Source organism: Orycteropus afer, unplaced genomic scaffold (assembly GCF_000298275.1).
Source record: "Orycteropus afer afer isolate SDZICR_OR568_19922 unplaced genomic scaffold, OryAfe1.0 scaffold00290, whole genome shotgun sequence".
Lineage (NCBI taxonomy): Eukaryota > Metazoa > Chordata > Mammalia > Tubulidentata > Orycteropodidae > Orycteropus > Orycteropus afer.
Genome location: NW_006921877.1, coordinates 1,438,417 through 1,453,763, shown reverse-complemented (window position 1 = coordinate 1,453,763; position 15,347 = coordinate 1,438,417). Strand labels below are relative to the sequence as shown.

At 41.3% G+C, this 15,347-nt stretch overlaps 1 protein-coding gene across 1 annotated transcript in view; it reads left to right on the top strand.

Annotated features, from left to right (window-relative positions):
- Positions 1–12,367: 12,367 nt before the first annotated feature.
- SNX27 (sorting nexin 27) overlaps positions 12,368–15,347 on the top strand; it is a 133,398-nt gene continuing 130,418 nt past the window's right edge. Inside the window, exon 1 of the mRNA XM_007950878.2 lies at positions 12,368–12,678. Within this exon, the coding sequence (XP_007949069.1) occupies positions 12,368–12,678 (311 nt within the window). The remainder of the gene's footprint in view (positions 12,679–15,347) is intronic.

The window sequence follows — 15,347 nt, the reverse complement described above, 5'->3', positions numbered from 1 at the left end:
AAGGGCAATGTACCAAATGTGAGTGATCAACATGGTGGCATTGAGGAAGAGGAAGACATAGAGAGGTGCATGGGAGGTACAGAAAACAAAGATGAACCCTTTTGCATATACAGTACTGCATTGTCAGTGATGACAAACATTGATCTACAGGTGGATAGATGGGAGGACAGGCTGAATGATTAGGTATGTTTATGCAGGGGGGAGTGTGCCACGACAGTGTTTCTACAAGTGTACTTGTATGTTCTGTAAGAATTTCCAGGTATATAGTAGAGCTGACAAAGGGCAAGTTTGTAGTCACTCCTTGGTCACAGCCAGCTACCTGGAGGGAGCAAGTAGTTGGACCTGTGGGTTCAGGATCATGGTCACAGGGGACATCAAGCTCAATTAGCATAACATACTACACAAAAGGGGGAGATCTGGTAGCATAGTGGCTAAGACACTTGACTGCTAACCAGACCGCTGGCGGTTCAAACCCACCAGCCACTCCTCGGAAGGAAGGTTGGGCAATCCTACTTCCGTAGTGATACTGCCTTGGAAACCCAAGGAGGGGTCGCTATGAGTCGGGTTTGACTCAACGGCACATAACAACAACAACAACTACACAAAAACATTGTTTCACATCCCACTTTGGCGAGTAGCGACTGGGATCTTAAAAGCATGCAAGCAGCCATCTAGATGCAATGATGGGTCTCTCCTCGTCCAGCACAAAGAAGAATGAAGAAAATCAAAGACTCATGGAAACAATTAGTCCAAGGGTACACCATTCGATCCTCAGCCTATATGACTATGAGACCAGAAGAACTAGATGGTGCCTGGCTACTACAGTCAACCACTTGGAGGGGAATCTATGCAGGAGATCTTGGATAGAGTGGGAGAACAATGTAGAACCAATCTCAAAATCACACATACACACACACACACAAATGGAGACTAGATTTGCTGGTCTGTAGAGCCTGGTGGAACCCCTGAGATTATGGCCCCTAGCTGCTCTTCAGGTCTGGAATTGGTTTGGCTTCCAGCCAAACAAAAGACAGGCATATGAGCTGAACATTCACATTAGATAGATACACTCCTTGGATGGATCAATCATGGGAGAATAGAAGGGCTGTGTATGCACAGGAAGATACCTTGGGGGTGGGGCAGGAGTACATGGGAGGGAAGGACACAGGGAAGAGGTAACTATGGGGAGGAAATGGGAGGGGAGCAGTTGCATTGTGGGAGATTGCAGTCAATGTCATGAGACAAAGTATATGTGAACTGCTGTATGTAACATGAATTTGCTCTGTAAACTGTCATCCAAATCACAATAAAAATTTAAAAGAAACAAAACAAAAGCATTCAGAGGTCCCTAAATATTTAGCAATGAGATTCAAACTACTAGGCGTGATATTCAATATCTGCAGCTCTCCCAGATCTGATCCTGAGCTACCTGTTCCACTCACTTCTCTCCATTCCCTCCCTTGTCTCCTCAGCTCCAGTCCTAGTGAACTGCTTGTAGTTCTTAGACTCCATCAGGTTCTTTTAAATCACTGTGTGTGAGATTTGTCAAACTGTTCTCCTTGACAGAAATGCCCTTCAACCACGACCTTCTCTGCCTTGTTAATTCTCACTATGGGAACTCAGTTTAGCAGTCTCATTTCATGAGTTTTCCCTAACTCTTCACCCACCAGCTGGTTGAAGGCCCCTCCTACGTGTACTCCTAGCAGGTCATATAGGCCTCTATCACAGCTCTCATTACACTGTACTATAATCATTTTTCCTTTTGCTGTCTCTTTTGCTAGACTCTGAGTTCTTAGAGCAATGGTGTCTTATTTTATTTTCTTATTTTGGTGCTCTAATCACCCTTTCTTCCAATATGATCTTTTCTAAATATTTCACTTATTTATTTTTTGAATAAGTAATGCATTCACCTGACTAAAAATTAAAAAGTTGTATATATTAAAAAGAAAAAAAAAGTATATAGGGAAAAGTCTCCCTACTACCCTGTCCTCTGCCCCAGCTGCCCAGCCCCTCTCCAGAGGCAATTAATGTTATCAGTTTCTTGTGAGTACTTCTAGAGAAATAAATCAGCATACAAGTGGTTCCCCTTTTTCACTCCCATCGTATCACGTTCTAGAGACTGTGGTGTGCCTTGTTTCACCTGACCATGTACAGTATCCATGACATCAATCCATAGTACAAGAAAAACATCCTTATTCTTTGGTTAGTTATTCAGTTTTCCATTGCATAAATCTATCATAATTTAACTAAGGAATATTTAGGTGTTTCTAATATTTTGTGAAACTTTTGAGTTATACTGCAATGACTAACCTCATAAAAATGCCATTTCACATGTGTATGAGTGTTACAGCAGAATGTACTCCTAGAATTAGAATTGTTGGATCAAGGAGTATGTGCATTTATAATTTTACCCATGCCGTATTGCCCTCTATGTAGCTTGCAGATATCATCTTATTTGTCTCTGTATCCTCTACACTACAGAACCTGGAACAGAGAAGGCACTCAGTACATCTTTGTGAAATAATAAATGAAAAAAAAAAAAAACCTCTTTTAAAGTCATAAATATTTAGCAAATATTAAAACAATAGCAGTGAAGAAAATGATTTAAAAAATCATAAACAAAATGAGCTCAGCACAGAAAACTATATGAAACAAAGAAATCAGCAACACCACAAAAAAACACATAACAAAATGATAGCAATAAATTCATACCTGTTGATGATTACACTGAATGTAAATGGATTAAATACACCAATCAAGAGACAAAAGGTTGCAGACTGGATAAGAAAACATGACCCATCAATATGCTATCTATAAGAGACACACCTTAGACACAAAAACAAAAACAGACTAAAAAAAAAATCAAAGACTGGAAAAAATATATCAGGCAAATGGCAAGCAAAAAAGAGCAGGAATGGCAATATTAATTTCTGATAAAATAGACTTTAAGACAAAAACCACTGTAAAAGACAAGAAAGGACATTATATAATAACTAAAGGATCAATCTAACAAAAGGACATAACCGTCATAAATATCTACATACTCAATGAAAGAGCCCCAAAATACATAAATCAAACTTTAATAGAATTGTAAAGAGAAATAGACAACTCCACAATAATAGTGTTGTTTGTGTTAGGCTGGGTTCTCTAGAGAAGCAAAACCAGTGAAGTTTATGTATAGAGAGAAAAAAATAATTTGTCTTAGGAAATGGCACACACACTTATAGAAGCTGGCAAGTCCCAAGCTTTCGGATCAAACATCAAGCTGTAGGCTTTTTCCGACTCACGCAGCTGCAGGGGCTGACGAGCTCAAGGTTGTCAGGCAGTATACCGGCTGTTGACTCTGATGAATGACAAATCCAAGATCTCCAGGCCAAATGGTGGATTGTTTGCTCACGGACAGTACCACCCCCAGCAATCTACAGATTTAATACAATCCTGGCCCAGATTCCATAATTTTTCTTTAAAGAGATGGAAATACTAATCTTTAACTTTACAGGGAAAGGCAAGAGACCCCAGACAAGAAAAGCACTACTAAAGAAGGAAAACAAAGTAGGAGGCCTCATACTCCCTAACCTCAAAACCAACTATGCAGCCACAGTAGTTAAAACAGCCTGATACTGCTACAATGACAGACACATAGACCAATGGAACAGCATTGAGAACCCAGAAGTAAATCCATCTGTCTATGGACAGCTGATCTTTGACAAAGGGCCAAAACTCATTAAAAGGGGAAGAGATGGTCTTTTTTATTTTCAATGCATTTTATTGAAATATAATTTATGTACAGTGAAATACACAAAACTAAAGTGACATGGGTCAATGCATTTTTTTTTTTTTTTTGCAGTGTTCCCTCCCCTCCCCTCCCACCCCTGGCAACCAACAAAGAAAATTTCCCTCCATATATAAACCTTTCCTTGACCCTCCACAACAACGAACTAATACTATATTTGTCCTTCTGTGATCGACTTATTTCACTCAGTATGATGTCCTCCAAGTTCATCCATATTATGTGGTGCTTTGGAGACTCCACATTATTCTTTAGTACTGCACAACATTCCATTATGTGTATGTACCATAGTTTGGTCATCCACTCTTCTGCTATAAATCTTAGAGATAAGTCCTTTGCCAGATATGTAATTATCAGCAATTATGAATTTGTTGCTGTCATTTTTGTTATGTGCTTTTTTCTTGGTGTCAATTTATTTGTTCCATATAATTTTCTATGCTGAGCTCGTTTTGTTTATGAATTGTGTTACCACGTCCTTCATTCCTATTGTTTTAGTATTTGCTGAATATTTATGTTGGTCCTCTTTTCTGATGTGAAGGTTTATCATTTTTCTTTGAGGTTACTCTCTGACTTCTAGTTTTCTTCCAAAGTTTAGAACAGTCTGTTCTATCTTGTAGTTGTCTTGACTTCCCCACCATCCAGAAGTTCTGTAACGACACAGTTTTTCCCTCTTTTTGGTTTGTAGTTGTCCTCATTTATCAATTGATGTCTCTGGTTCTCTGTTTACAATCTTGTAGGCTTATTTACTTTGGACACTTCCATAGCTGGGTTGGTTTCTGGGTTATATCATCATGTGTGTTAATGGTCATTTGTTGTTGGCTGTTGTTGCTTCTCTGTCCAAAGGACTCCCTTTAGCATCTCTTGTAAGGTTGGTCTGGTTTTAATAAATTTCCTTAATTTCTGCTTATCTGGAAATGTCTAATTTCACCATCACATTTGAGGGACAATTTTGCTGGGTACATAATTCTTGGTTCGAAAGTTTTCTTCTTCAGTATTTTATATATACCATCCCATTGTCTTCTCACCTGCATGGTTTCTCTTGAGAGATCTGAGCTTCGTTTTATTGGTTGGCCCTTGTAGGTAACTTTACTTTTTTCCCATGCTGCTCTCATAATTTGTCTTTGGTTTTGGTGAGTTTGATGATGATATGTCTGTGTGATTTTCTTTTGGGGTCTATCCTCTTTGGGGTTTGTTGGATTCCTGAATGGATAAATTTTCATCTTTCATCATACCAGGAAAATTCTCTTCCAACAAATCTTGGACAATTTTCTCTGTGGTTTTATTTGTCTCTTCCTGTTCTGGAATTCTGATTACATGTAGGTTATTCCTTTTGGTGGTATCCCATATGAACCTTAGGCTTTCTTCATTTTGTTTTGATCTTTTTTCTGATTGATCCCTTTCCAAATAAGTGTTCAGGTATTTGCCTTCAATGTCCCCAATTCTGTCTTCCATTGATTCAATTCTGCTCCTTTGCCCATTCAATGTCTTATCTATTTCTGAAAATTTAGTATTAATCTTCTGGATTTCTGTGTGTAGATTTTGTATCATTTTCTAATTTTTCATTTAGTTCTTGTATTGTCTTTCGAAATTGTTCTAGGGTTTTCTCTGTGTTTTCCTTGATGTGTCTCTCAATTTGTTGAAGATACCTAAATATAAGTCTCTTGAATTCCTTATCAGGGAGTTCCAATGCTGCATCTTCCTCAGGGATGTGTTTTGGGTCCATATCCTGGTCCCTTGTTTCTCCTGCTTTATCTTGCTTCTTTGTGTGGACTGTGACGCTCTGTTGTCTCTGAGGCATTGTAACGTTTTTGTGTTTATATTTAATTTGTGATTGTATGTTGGAGTGACTTGCCCATGATTTTTGTTTTCTTTGTTTTGTTTATATGTCATCTATGCAAGCAGGGTACTATGCTGTGCTCCTCTGTTAGTTGACAGCACTTATACACTCACCATCTGTCTCCTTTCCTGTTGTTCACCTCTCGTATGTTCTTGCCAACCCTGGCAAACAGAGCCTATTCTTAGGTCCCTGGGATCTGAATGAGGATGCTGTCACTTTAAAAAGCAAAATGATTGCCACTTGTAAACATTCAAAATGGCTGCACCCTCAGTCATTTGAAATATCCAAAATGGCCACCACTTGTAAATATTCAAAATGGCTGTGCCCTTGGTCACTTTAAATATCCAAAATGGCTGCTGCATGTAAATAATCAAAATGGCTGCGCCCTCCAGACAGCGGAAAGTCAACAGTTCAGGTTGTCTCCCACCTTGCTGTTTCCCTTCCTAGTCATAGGCCACCAGCGCTGCAGTTGTCCCTGCAGCCCTTGGTGACCAGGGCTGATTTTTTTAGGTCAATTCTCAGGTCCCAACACCACTTGGAACTATTCAGGCTGTTGGTCCCGTCAGAGTGGCTGATAGTCCGCAGCTCCGACTGTCTCTCTATTCTCTGTTTTCGTTCAGGTTTTTCCACTAGTTGGTGCCTAATCCACTTCTGTACAGTTCCTTTAAAAGCTCAGGGCTCCAAGATTATCTTCTGTATCTCTGTCAATTGTTTTTTCTTTTCTTTGTTGAAGAAGGTCTGTGTCACTTGTCTGCCTATTCCTTCATTTTACCAGAAGTCTCAAGAGATGGTCTTTTTAATAAAGGTGCTGGCAAACTGGATGTTTCTTTGCAGAAAAGTGAAACACGACCCATATCTCACACCATACACAAAAACAAACTCAAGTTGGATCAAAGACCTGAAAAAAACCACAGAGACTGTCCAAAAAAAAAAGCAAAAGAGAGAGAGAGAGAGACAAATTCAGGGTATAAATACATTATCAAATATAACTAAAAATGCACAAACATCAGAAGACAAAATAGATGACTGATACCTTTTAAAAATTAGACATTCATATGCATCAAATATTTCACCAAAAGCGTGAAAAGAGAGCACACAGGGAAAAAAATAAATAAATTGGCAACCACATACTGGACAAGGGGCTAATCTCTAAAGTTTATAAAGAACTTCAACAATTTAATAATAAAAAGACAATCTAATTAAAAAATGAGCAGAGGACATGACGACACTTCACCAAAGACATTCAGGCAGCTAATAAACACATGAAGAAATGCTTGGGATCTGTTCTGGTTACCTGGTGCCACTCTGAGAAGAAATATACCACAAATGGGATGGTCTTAACAAACAGGAGTTTATTCTTACAATTTGGAGGCTTTACGGCCAAGTTCAAAGTGCCAGGCTCTAGGGGCAGGGTGAAAGCCCCTCAACCTTGGGGTCCAGCTCTGCCTCCTGCTCCCGGCCCACTGGAGCTAGAGGCGTTTCTTCACTCAGACAGCTGCTGGCTGCTGAGGCTGAGAAGTCTCAAGGTTGACAAGTCAAAAGGCACAGTCCTGATGTTACCAAACCACACAGCAGGCCATTAACTTAGGTCTATTGTAAGTCCCAAGGTCGGCAGAGAATAGCAGGCTGCTGAGCGACGACAAGACTACACGCAGGGTCCAAGCATGCCATAGGCTAGAGACCATTCCCAAAGGTTTCTCCTTATATACAGGAAGCAGACCACATACCCAAAGGCAGCTACTCAGCTGCTCATAGTAAATTCCACCATGGAGTTGATTAGCAGTCTCATCATGGGGAATACTACATCCAGCTGCCCAGCCACTCAACCAGGCCGAGCCAAGTTGACACAGAAACGTAACCACCATAGGATCATTAGCCATTGTTGTTGTTGTTAGGTGCTGTCGAGTCAGCTCCGACTCATAGTGACACTATGTACAACAGAATGAAACATTATCTGCCATCCTCACAATACTTGCTATGCTTGAGCCCATCATTCTAGCCACTGTGTCAGTACCTCTCATTGAAGGTCTTCCGCCTTTTCGCTGACCTTCTACTTTACCAAGCATGATATCTTTCCCCAGGAAATGGTCCCTTTGGAGAATATGACCAAAGTATGTGAGACGAACTCCAGCCATTCTCACTTTTAAGGAGCACTCCAGCTGCACTTCTTATGCGACAGATTTGTTTGTTCTTCTGGCAGTCATTTGCCAACACCACAATTCGAAGGCCTCAACTCTTCTTTGGTCTTTACTTTATTCATTGTCCAGCTTTCACATGCTTATGAGGCAATTGAAAATACCATGGCTTGAGTTAGATGCACCTTAATCTTCAAAGTGACATCTTTGCTCCTTAACACTTTGAAGAGGTCTGTTGCAACAGATTTGCCCAGTGCAAGACTACGTCTGATTACTTTCTTTCTTTCTTTCTTTTTTTTTTTTTATGTCTGATTTCTTGACTGCTGCTTCTGTAGGTGTTGATTGTGACACTAAGTAAAATGAAATCCCTGTCAACTTCAATCTTTTCCCCATTTATTGTGATGTTGCTTACTGATCCTGTTGTGAGGATTTTTGTTTTCTTTATGTTGAGGTGTAAGTCTATACTGAGGGCTGCAGTCTTGGATCTTCATCAGTAAATGCTTCAAGTCATCCTCACTTTCACCAAGCAAGATTGTGTCATCTACATATTGCAGGTTGTTAATGAGTCTTCCTTCAATCCCAATGTTGTGTTCTTCTTCAAATAACCTAGTGTAGCGTATAATTTGCTCAGCATACAGACTGAATAAGTATGGTGAACATCAGCCTTTAGAGAGATGCAAATCAAAGCAGCAGTGAGGTATCATCTTACCCCAGCACTAACAACAAAGTTCAATTAAACAGAAAACAACAAATATTGGCCAGGGTATGGCAAGACTGGAACCCTCAGACACTGCCAGTGGGACTGTAAAATGGTACAACCACCATGGAAAATGGTATGACACCTCCTTAACAAGCTGGAAATAGAAATACCATATGATACAGTAATCCCACTACTAGGTATATATCTTAGAGAAATAAGAGCTGTGACACTAATAGATATATGCACGCCCATGGTCAATGCAGCACTATTCACAATAGCAAAAAGACAGAAACAACCTAAATGTCCATCAACAGAGGAATGGATCAACAAACTATGGTATGTACACACAGTGGAATACCATGCATTATTAAAGAACAATGATGAATCTAAGAAACATCTCATAACATGGATGATTTTATAGGCCATTATATTGAGTGAAATTAGTCAATCACAAAATAACAAATATTGTATGAGACCACTATGGTAAAAAAATCAAGGAAAGGGTTTCATAAAAAAAGAAATATTCTTTTTTTATGAAAAAGACGGGGAAAAAAAAACAAAACTGTTTTAGTGGAGGATCCCTTCTTTTTCCTTTCTCTGAACCCTTGCCTTAGTAGGTAAATTCCTTTCTATAGAGTGCACAGTTCAAACCAAATGATTCACATTCAACTCCAATGTCATTATTATTTTTGAGCAAAAGTCATATTCTAACTCTAATTAATTTCCATATTTGTATAACTAATAGTTATCCTTCTTCATTAGCTTGGTAATAAAATAAGGTCACAATTATTTTTATATTCTAATTATAAATGACTCTGAGTCCTCATTCCGCATTTCGTGAGATGTCTTATTTTTTTATAGGATTTTTTTTCCTCCTCTGAGCAATTCCTGGAAATACTTACATAGTTCCCAAATTCTTTCAGGAGTTTGTTTGTTGCTTTTATCAGTCACAGACCTCTGTAAGCTAACTCTTATGGTCTTTTAACAATGTATTCCTGTTACTTCTCCTGGATCCATTGCTTATTAGCTGTATGAATTCTCAATGCCTGTTTACTTATATATAAATGAGAATTAAATGAGACTAGAGATGTAAAATGCTTAGAATAGTGCTTGGCATATATTGCTACTGGGAGAGACAGTCACTGTTAAGGATAACTATTAGTTATACAAATATATTGCTACTGGGAGAGACAGTCTTCTGTGCTCCTACACATCTTCCTGGGTATGACAAGAATGCAAGGCCATGACCATTCTTTATCAAGGTTATTTCTCAGGGTTCTGTTTACAGTGAGCAACTTTGAGGGATAAAATGATGTCTCCCTCCAGGATAGAGAACAAATTTGTTTACTGCTTCCTATAAAATGGCAGATTCCCCAAAATCAGTGCCCTCAGTTGTGATATAAATTGATTGAATGTACAGCATCTGATCCCTTTGTGTCAGCCATGGAACTGGGGAGGCAAGAGGAGCCGACACAAACTTTTTGAAACTCATTTGCTTGCTGTGTCCCAAGAAATAGTTTTATCTCTCATCCAAGTACTGTGACTTCTGTCAGCACCCATGAAACAGTAACAGACTTAATATACTAGTCTGTAAGAGGGGTAAAATCAAATACCAGACCTGAAAAGTAAATGCTTAAGTAAGCTATTTTAATTGCTTTTGCTCTTGTTCTTCCTTGCCTTAACCAGGCACAGTGCACAATATTCTTAAGTTTGTTTTGATAGGTAGCCAAAAAGCATCAGTTGTCCCTTGCTAAGAATTCTATTGTGCTGTTGAAAACAAAATGAACTTAAAATATAAGTAACTTCAAAATTATTGCTCAACTGAAGTAATTATTACTTAAAACCCCAAACCAAATCCACTGCCATCAAGTTGATTCAGACTCATAGCCACTTCCATTGGGTTTCCAAAAGGCAGTAAAGCTTTACAGAAGTAGATTGCCTCATCTTCCCCATCTTCCTTCCATGGGTCCCAACACCCCAAACTTCTGGTAAGCAGTCAAATGCCATACCCACTGGCCACCAAAGCTCCTAATTATTATTTAGCCACTCTAATATCCAATTCTAAATCACTGAGACTATTGTGGCAACGCTGAGTGGGTCTGTGCCATTTTTCCAACAGCATATGCTCACTTCCTGTCTCTCTGTCACATTTTGGTAATTCTCACAATATTTCAAACTTTTTCATAATACTATTGTACATTTAATAGGCTACCAAAACCAAAAGCAAACTCACTGCTGTGGAGTCAGATTCGACTCATAGTGACCCCTCCTTGGGTTTCCGAGGCAGTATCACTACAGAAGTAGATTGCCCAACCTTCCTTCCATGGAGTGGCTGGTGGGTTTGAAGCGCCAGCCTTCTGGTTAGCAGTCAAATGCCTTAGACCCAGTGCCACCAAAGCTCCCTACTATACCCCCAGAGCTCCTTAATAGGCTATAGTATAGAGTAAACATAACTTTTATATGCACTGGGAAACCAAAAAAATCCACGTGACTCGCTTTATTGTGATAATTGCTTTATTAAGGTGGTCTGGAATGGAACCTGCAGTAGCTCTGAGGTATGTCTGTATTTTGGGCATATATTTCATGTAGTTGCAATACATCGAAAGGAAAGTTGCACAAAAATAACTGGGCCTTAGTTCCTGTTACTTAATAACTGGATGACTTTGAGCACTCAAAGGTTTAGCTTCCTAGTATGTGAAATAAGGAAACTAATTCATCATCCAGGGGTTGCACAAGATTGCTAGGACTATCAAATAAAATAATGCATGTAAACACACAGAAACTGAACAAGTGAGGTGTTACTATAATTCAACTCTGTGTTTAATTACAAATGTCAATTTATCATAATTTTTTAAAGGTTATGAAGTGAAAAACCAAAAACCCAACTTCTATTGAGTCAATTCTGACTCACAGCCACCCTATAGGACAGAGTAGAACTGTCCCAATAGAGTTTCCAAGGCTTTAACTTCTTACAGAAGCAGACTGCCTCATCTTTCTCTCCCAGAGCAGCTGGTGGGTTGACTCTGCAACCTTTTAGTTAGCAGCAAAATGCTTTAACCACTATGTCACCAGAGCTCCTTTTATGAAACCAAAGAGGATGTGAAATGAAAGGAAAAAATCTTGCCCCCATGTCAGCAGCTGAATCATTCTGCCAGGTTTGGAGCTCTGGTGGAGTAGTGCCTAAGGCATTTGACTACTAATAAAAAGGCTGGAAGGAGCTCTGGTAGCATAGTGCCTAAGGCACTTGACTGCTCACCAGAAGGCTGGTGGTTCAAACCCACCAGCCACTCCTCGGAAGGAAGGTTGGGCAATCCTACTTCCGTAGTGATACTGCCTCGGAAACCCAAGGAGGGGTCGCTATGAGTCGGGGCCGACTTGATGGCAAACAACAACAACAACAACAAAAAGGCTGGAGGTTCAAACCCACCAGCCACTCCTCCTTGGAAGAAAGGTTGAGCAATGTAGTGATACCGCCTCAGAAACCCAAGAAGGGGTCGCTATGAGTCGGATCCGACTCCATGGCAGTGAGTTTGGGTTGGTTTGGGCCTGAGTTATATATTCATCATTCAACAAGTGATGAAACTTCTAAAAGAGAAACTACAACTCCCAACAGACTTTGCTCCCTAATTGCGTGACATAACATCACCCCGGCCTGTGCCCAGCCCCTTCTCCGCCGCCACCATCTAGAAACTACATTTCCCAGGAGGCTCCACGGCACTTAACCGCTCGCTTTCTGCCCGCCCCCTGCCTCCCCTTCTCCCCGCCGCTGCTCTGTGTCTGATTCGGGTCCGCGGTCGGCGAAGCGGGAGCGCGCGCCAGGGGTCGCGCGGCTGCTGAGAACGGCGAGTGCGCGCGAGGAGGGAGTGGAGGCGTAGGGGGGCGGGGGTACGGATCGCTCGCGCAAGATGGCGGACGAGGACGGGGAAGGGATTCACCCCTCAGCCTCTCACAGGAACGGAGGCGGCGGCGGCGGTGGGGGCCCTGGGCTCCACTGCGCCGGGAACGGCGGCGGGGGAAGCGGCGGCCCGCGAGTGGTTCGCATCGTCAAGTCCGAGTCCGGCTACGGCTTCAACGTGCGGGGCCAAGTGAGCGAGGGCGGGCAACTGCGGAGCATCAACGGGGAGCTGTACGCGCCGCTGCAGCATGTGAGCGCCGTGCTGCCCGGGGGGGCGGCCGATCGGGCCGGGGTGCGCAAGGGGGACCGCATTCTGGAGGTGTGAGTATCGGGGCCGCCCGCAGCCCCACCCCGCCCCGTCCCTGCATCTTCCCTAAGCCCCTGTCATCTACAAGCCGTCCCTCCCCCACCCCCTCCCCCGCCCTCGGGACCTCCGCCCCCTCCAGCCTTCGGCTGTAGGGCACCTCCTTGTGTGTTGACCCATTCCCCCCACCCCCGTAACCCGGGCTTCGGCGATTCTCACCTTCCACCCTGTTACCTCTAGTTTGTGTCCCTGAGCCCGCAATGCTTTTACCCCCGCCCCCAATCTTTTGGCTTCACCTTCTCTCATGCCCCCTTACGCTCCTCCTTGGCATGCTGCTTTCTGCTCATTGCCCCTTGCTTTCCTCACGATAAACCTTTTTTTTTTTTTTTTTTTTGCTCATTACTGACGGCACCTCCTTTTCTGACCCAGCACTATCGTGTCCTCCCCAAGTTCTCATCTTTAGCATCATAGTTTCTTGTTCTTCACCACTCTCGTCAGCCCCTGTGGACTGTCCCTTCTGCCCTCTATACCAAGTAGGCAGGACCTCTCATCTACTTCTACTTTTCCTCCGGAAACATCTCTCCACACTGCACTCCTTTTTCTTTCCTTAGTTAACCTCTCCTTATTGTTAAGCACCCCCACCCCATAAGCACCCCTATCATATTTCTTCCCTTCCTTTTTGTATTCATATTCCAAGAATATACCTTCTTCTCCGACTCTTGCATGCTTTTTTTTTTGTCTTTGACACCGAAGTTCCCTTTTCAGTAGTCCTTGTGTTACAACCTGTTTTTTGCACCTGGTGTCTCCATCACGCATTCCTCTGAGTAGATCCCTGGATCCAGCCCCTTGTCTTCATTTCTGCACCATGCTTGTTCTTTTTAGTAAGATTTATGGTAGAGCTCTTCTTTGCTGCTATTTCTTCCACATTACAACCCTCTTTTGAGTGCTTGACCTCTCCACTTTTTCAGGGCTTGCCATCTCCACTCTCCTGCTGTATCCTTTGTGGTACACTTTATCCTATTCTTTCTCTCCTCTAGGATGCTCTCCCTGCCTCTTAAGGCCCCCGTTTGCTGCTGTAACCCATCCTCTTCCCCTGCTGCAGTCCCTCTCTCTTCTTACTCCTTCATCTTTATTTCCTCACTGCATCCCTTAAAGCTTTCCTTGGATGCTGCCTCCTCTTGCAATTTCTGTGCAGACCTCCTCCACTTGCTTAATTCAGGTGTTATGTTTGTATTTTTGTATATTGTATTAAAATGTATATCGTGGTTGCTGGTTGACTAGTAGATGTATGCTTTCCTTGTTTCCATTCTCCTCAGCAGTCTTCCAATACTGTATTTCTCTCCTTACTGAACCTATGTTTTTCATACTTTTGCTCTTTCTCTCCATGCTTGGATTTGCCCTCATGAAATCTTTCTGAATTTTCATAAAATTTCAACAACCTTCAGTCTTTCTCTAGTAAAACAATAGAATTGTGCAAGGTTTGCAAAGGGGACAGCATGTTGAACATCTGGTCTATAGAGGAGTCCATTACTTATTCTCCTTATGCCCCCTGCCCTTATCCTTGACATTCTTACTCTGTGGTATCCGTTCCTTGTTTCCTCATCCCTTCCACCTTAGAGTAGCTCACCAAAGCAAGTGTTTTGTTTTCTAGTGTTTTCTGGCAGTATATCTTTTGAAGGGCAGTAGACATAGAATGCAATAGTGACATTTTGGTTTCTTGTGCCTGGGCACCTAATTCTTTTTAGGTGACTCAGAATCTGTATCTGATGCTTTCTTCTGAAATTGTCATTTTCCTTTCCCTTTGGAAAGGGAAAGATATATATATATATATATATATATAGCTCTGTCTGTCTATCTATCTATAAACACACGCATACATGCAGTCCCTGGGTTCTGAATGAGATCCTTTCCTAACTGTTTTTCTGTGTTTCTCAGATTTTGTAGGTAAGTCAGAACAGGTGCATATGATTCTTATTTAGCCTTACTTTAGTGCAAGAAAAGTCGTAAAGCCTTTTCAAGGATGTAAAAGCTGGATGTGCCTCAAGTGAAGGTGACTGTGATGAAGAATTTGTAGCAAGTTCAGTCATTTCAAAGTAAGGGCATATTTTCATAACATGAGAGGGCAAGTAGAAGTCAGATATTCATAACGTGGGGACTGTCTGATATATATGTTTATATATATATATGTATATGTGTGTGTGTCCATATATATATATATACACACACATATATATATGTATATACATATATATACACACACACACACATATATATATATATGGACACACACACATATACATATATATACATGTAATTTGTTTTCCCCTCATTGAATCTTGGAACAGTAGACTAAAGCTAGTATTGTTCTATTTGTCTTTTCTCCAAAACTGACTAGATTTTGACTAGTTTGGGGAAAAAGGCATGTTGCAGGGCTTGTACTACAGTATGAAAAAACCCTCTGGGCTCTAAATTTTATTGCATCTAGAAAGCTTTCTTGACTAGTTATGTGTGTGTGTGTTTGTATGTATATAATGTATGTATGTAATAGAGGCTCTGGTGGTGTAGTGGATAAGGCACTTGGCTGCTAACCAGAAGGTCAGCAATTCAAACCTACCAGGCAAGAGATTTGGAGAACAGCTATCTGGCCAACTGACTGGAAAAGATCCATATTTGTGCCCATTCCAAA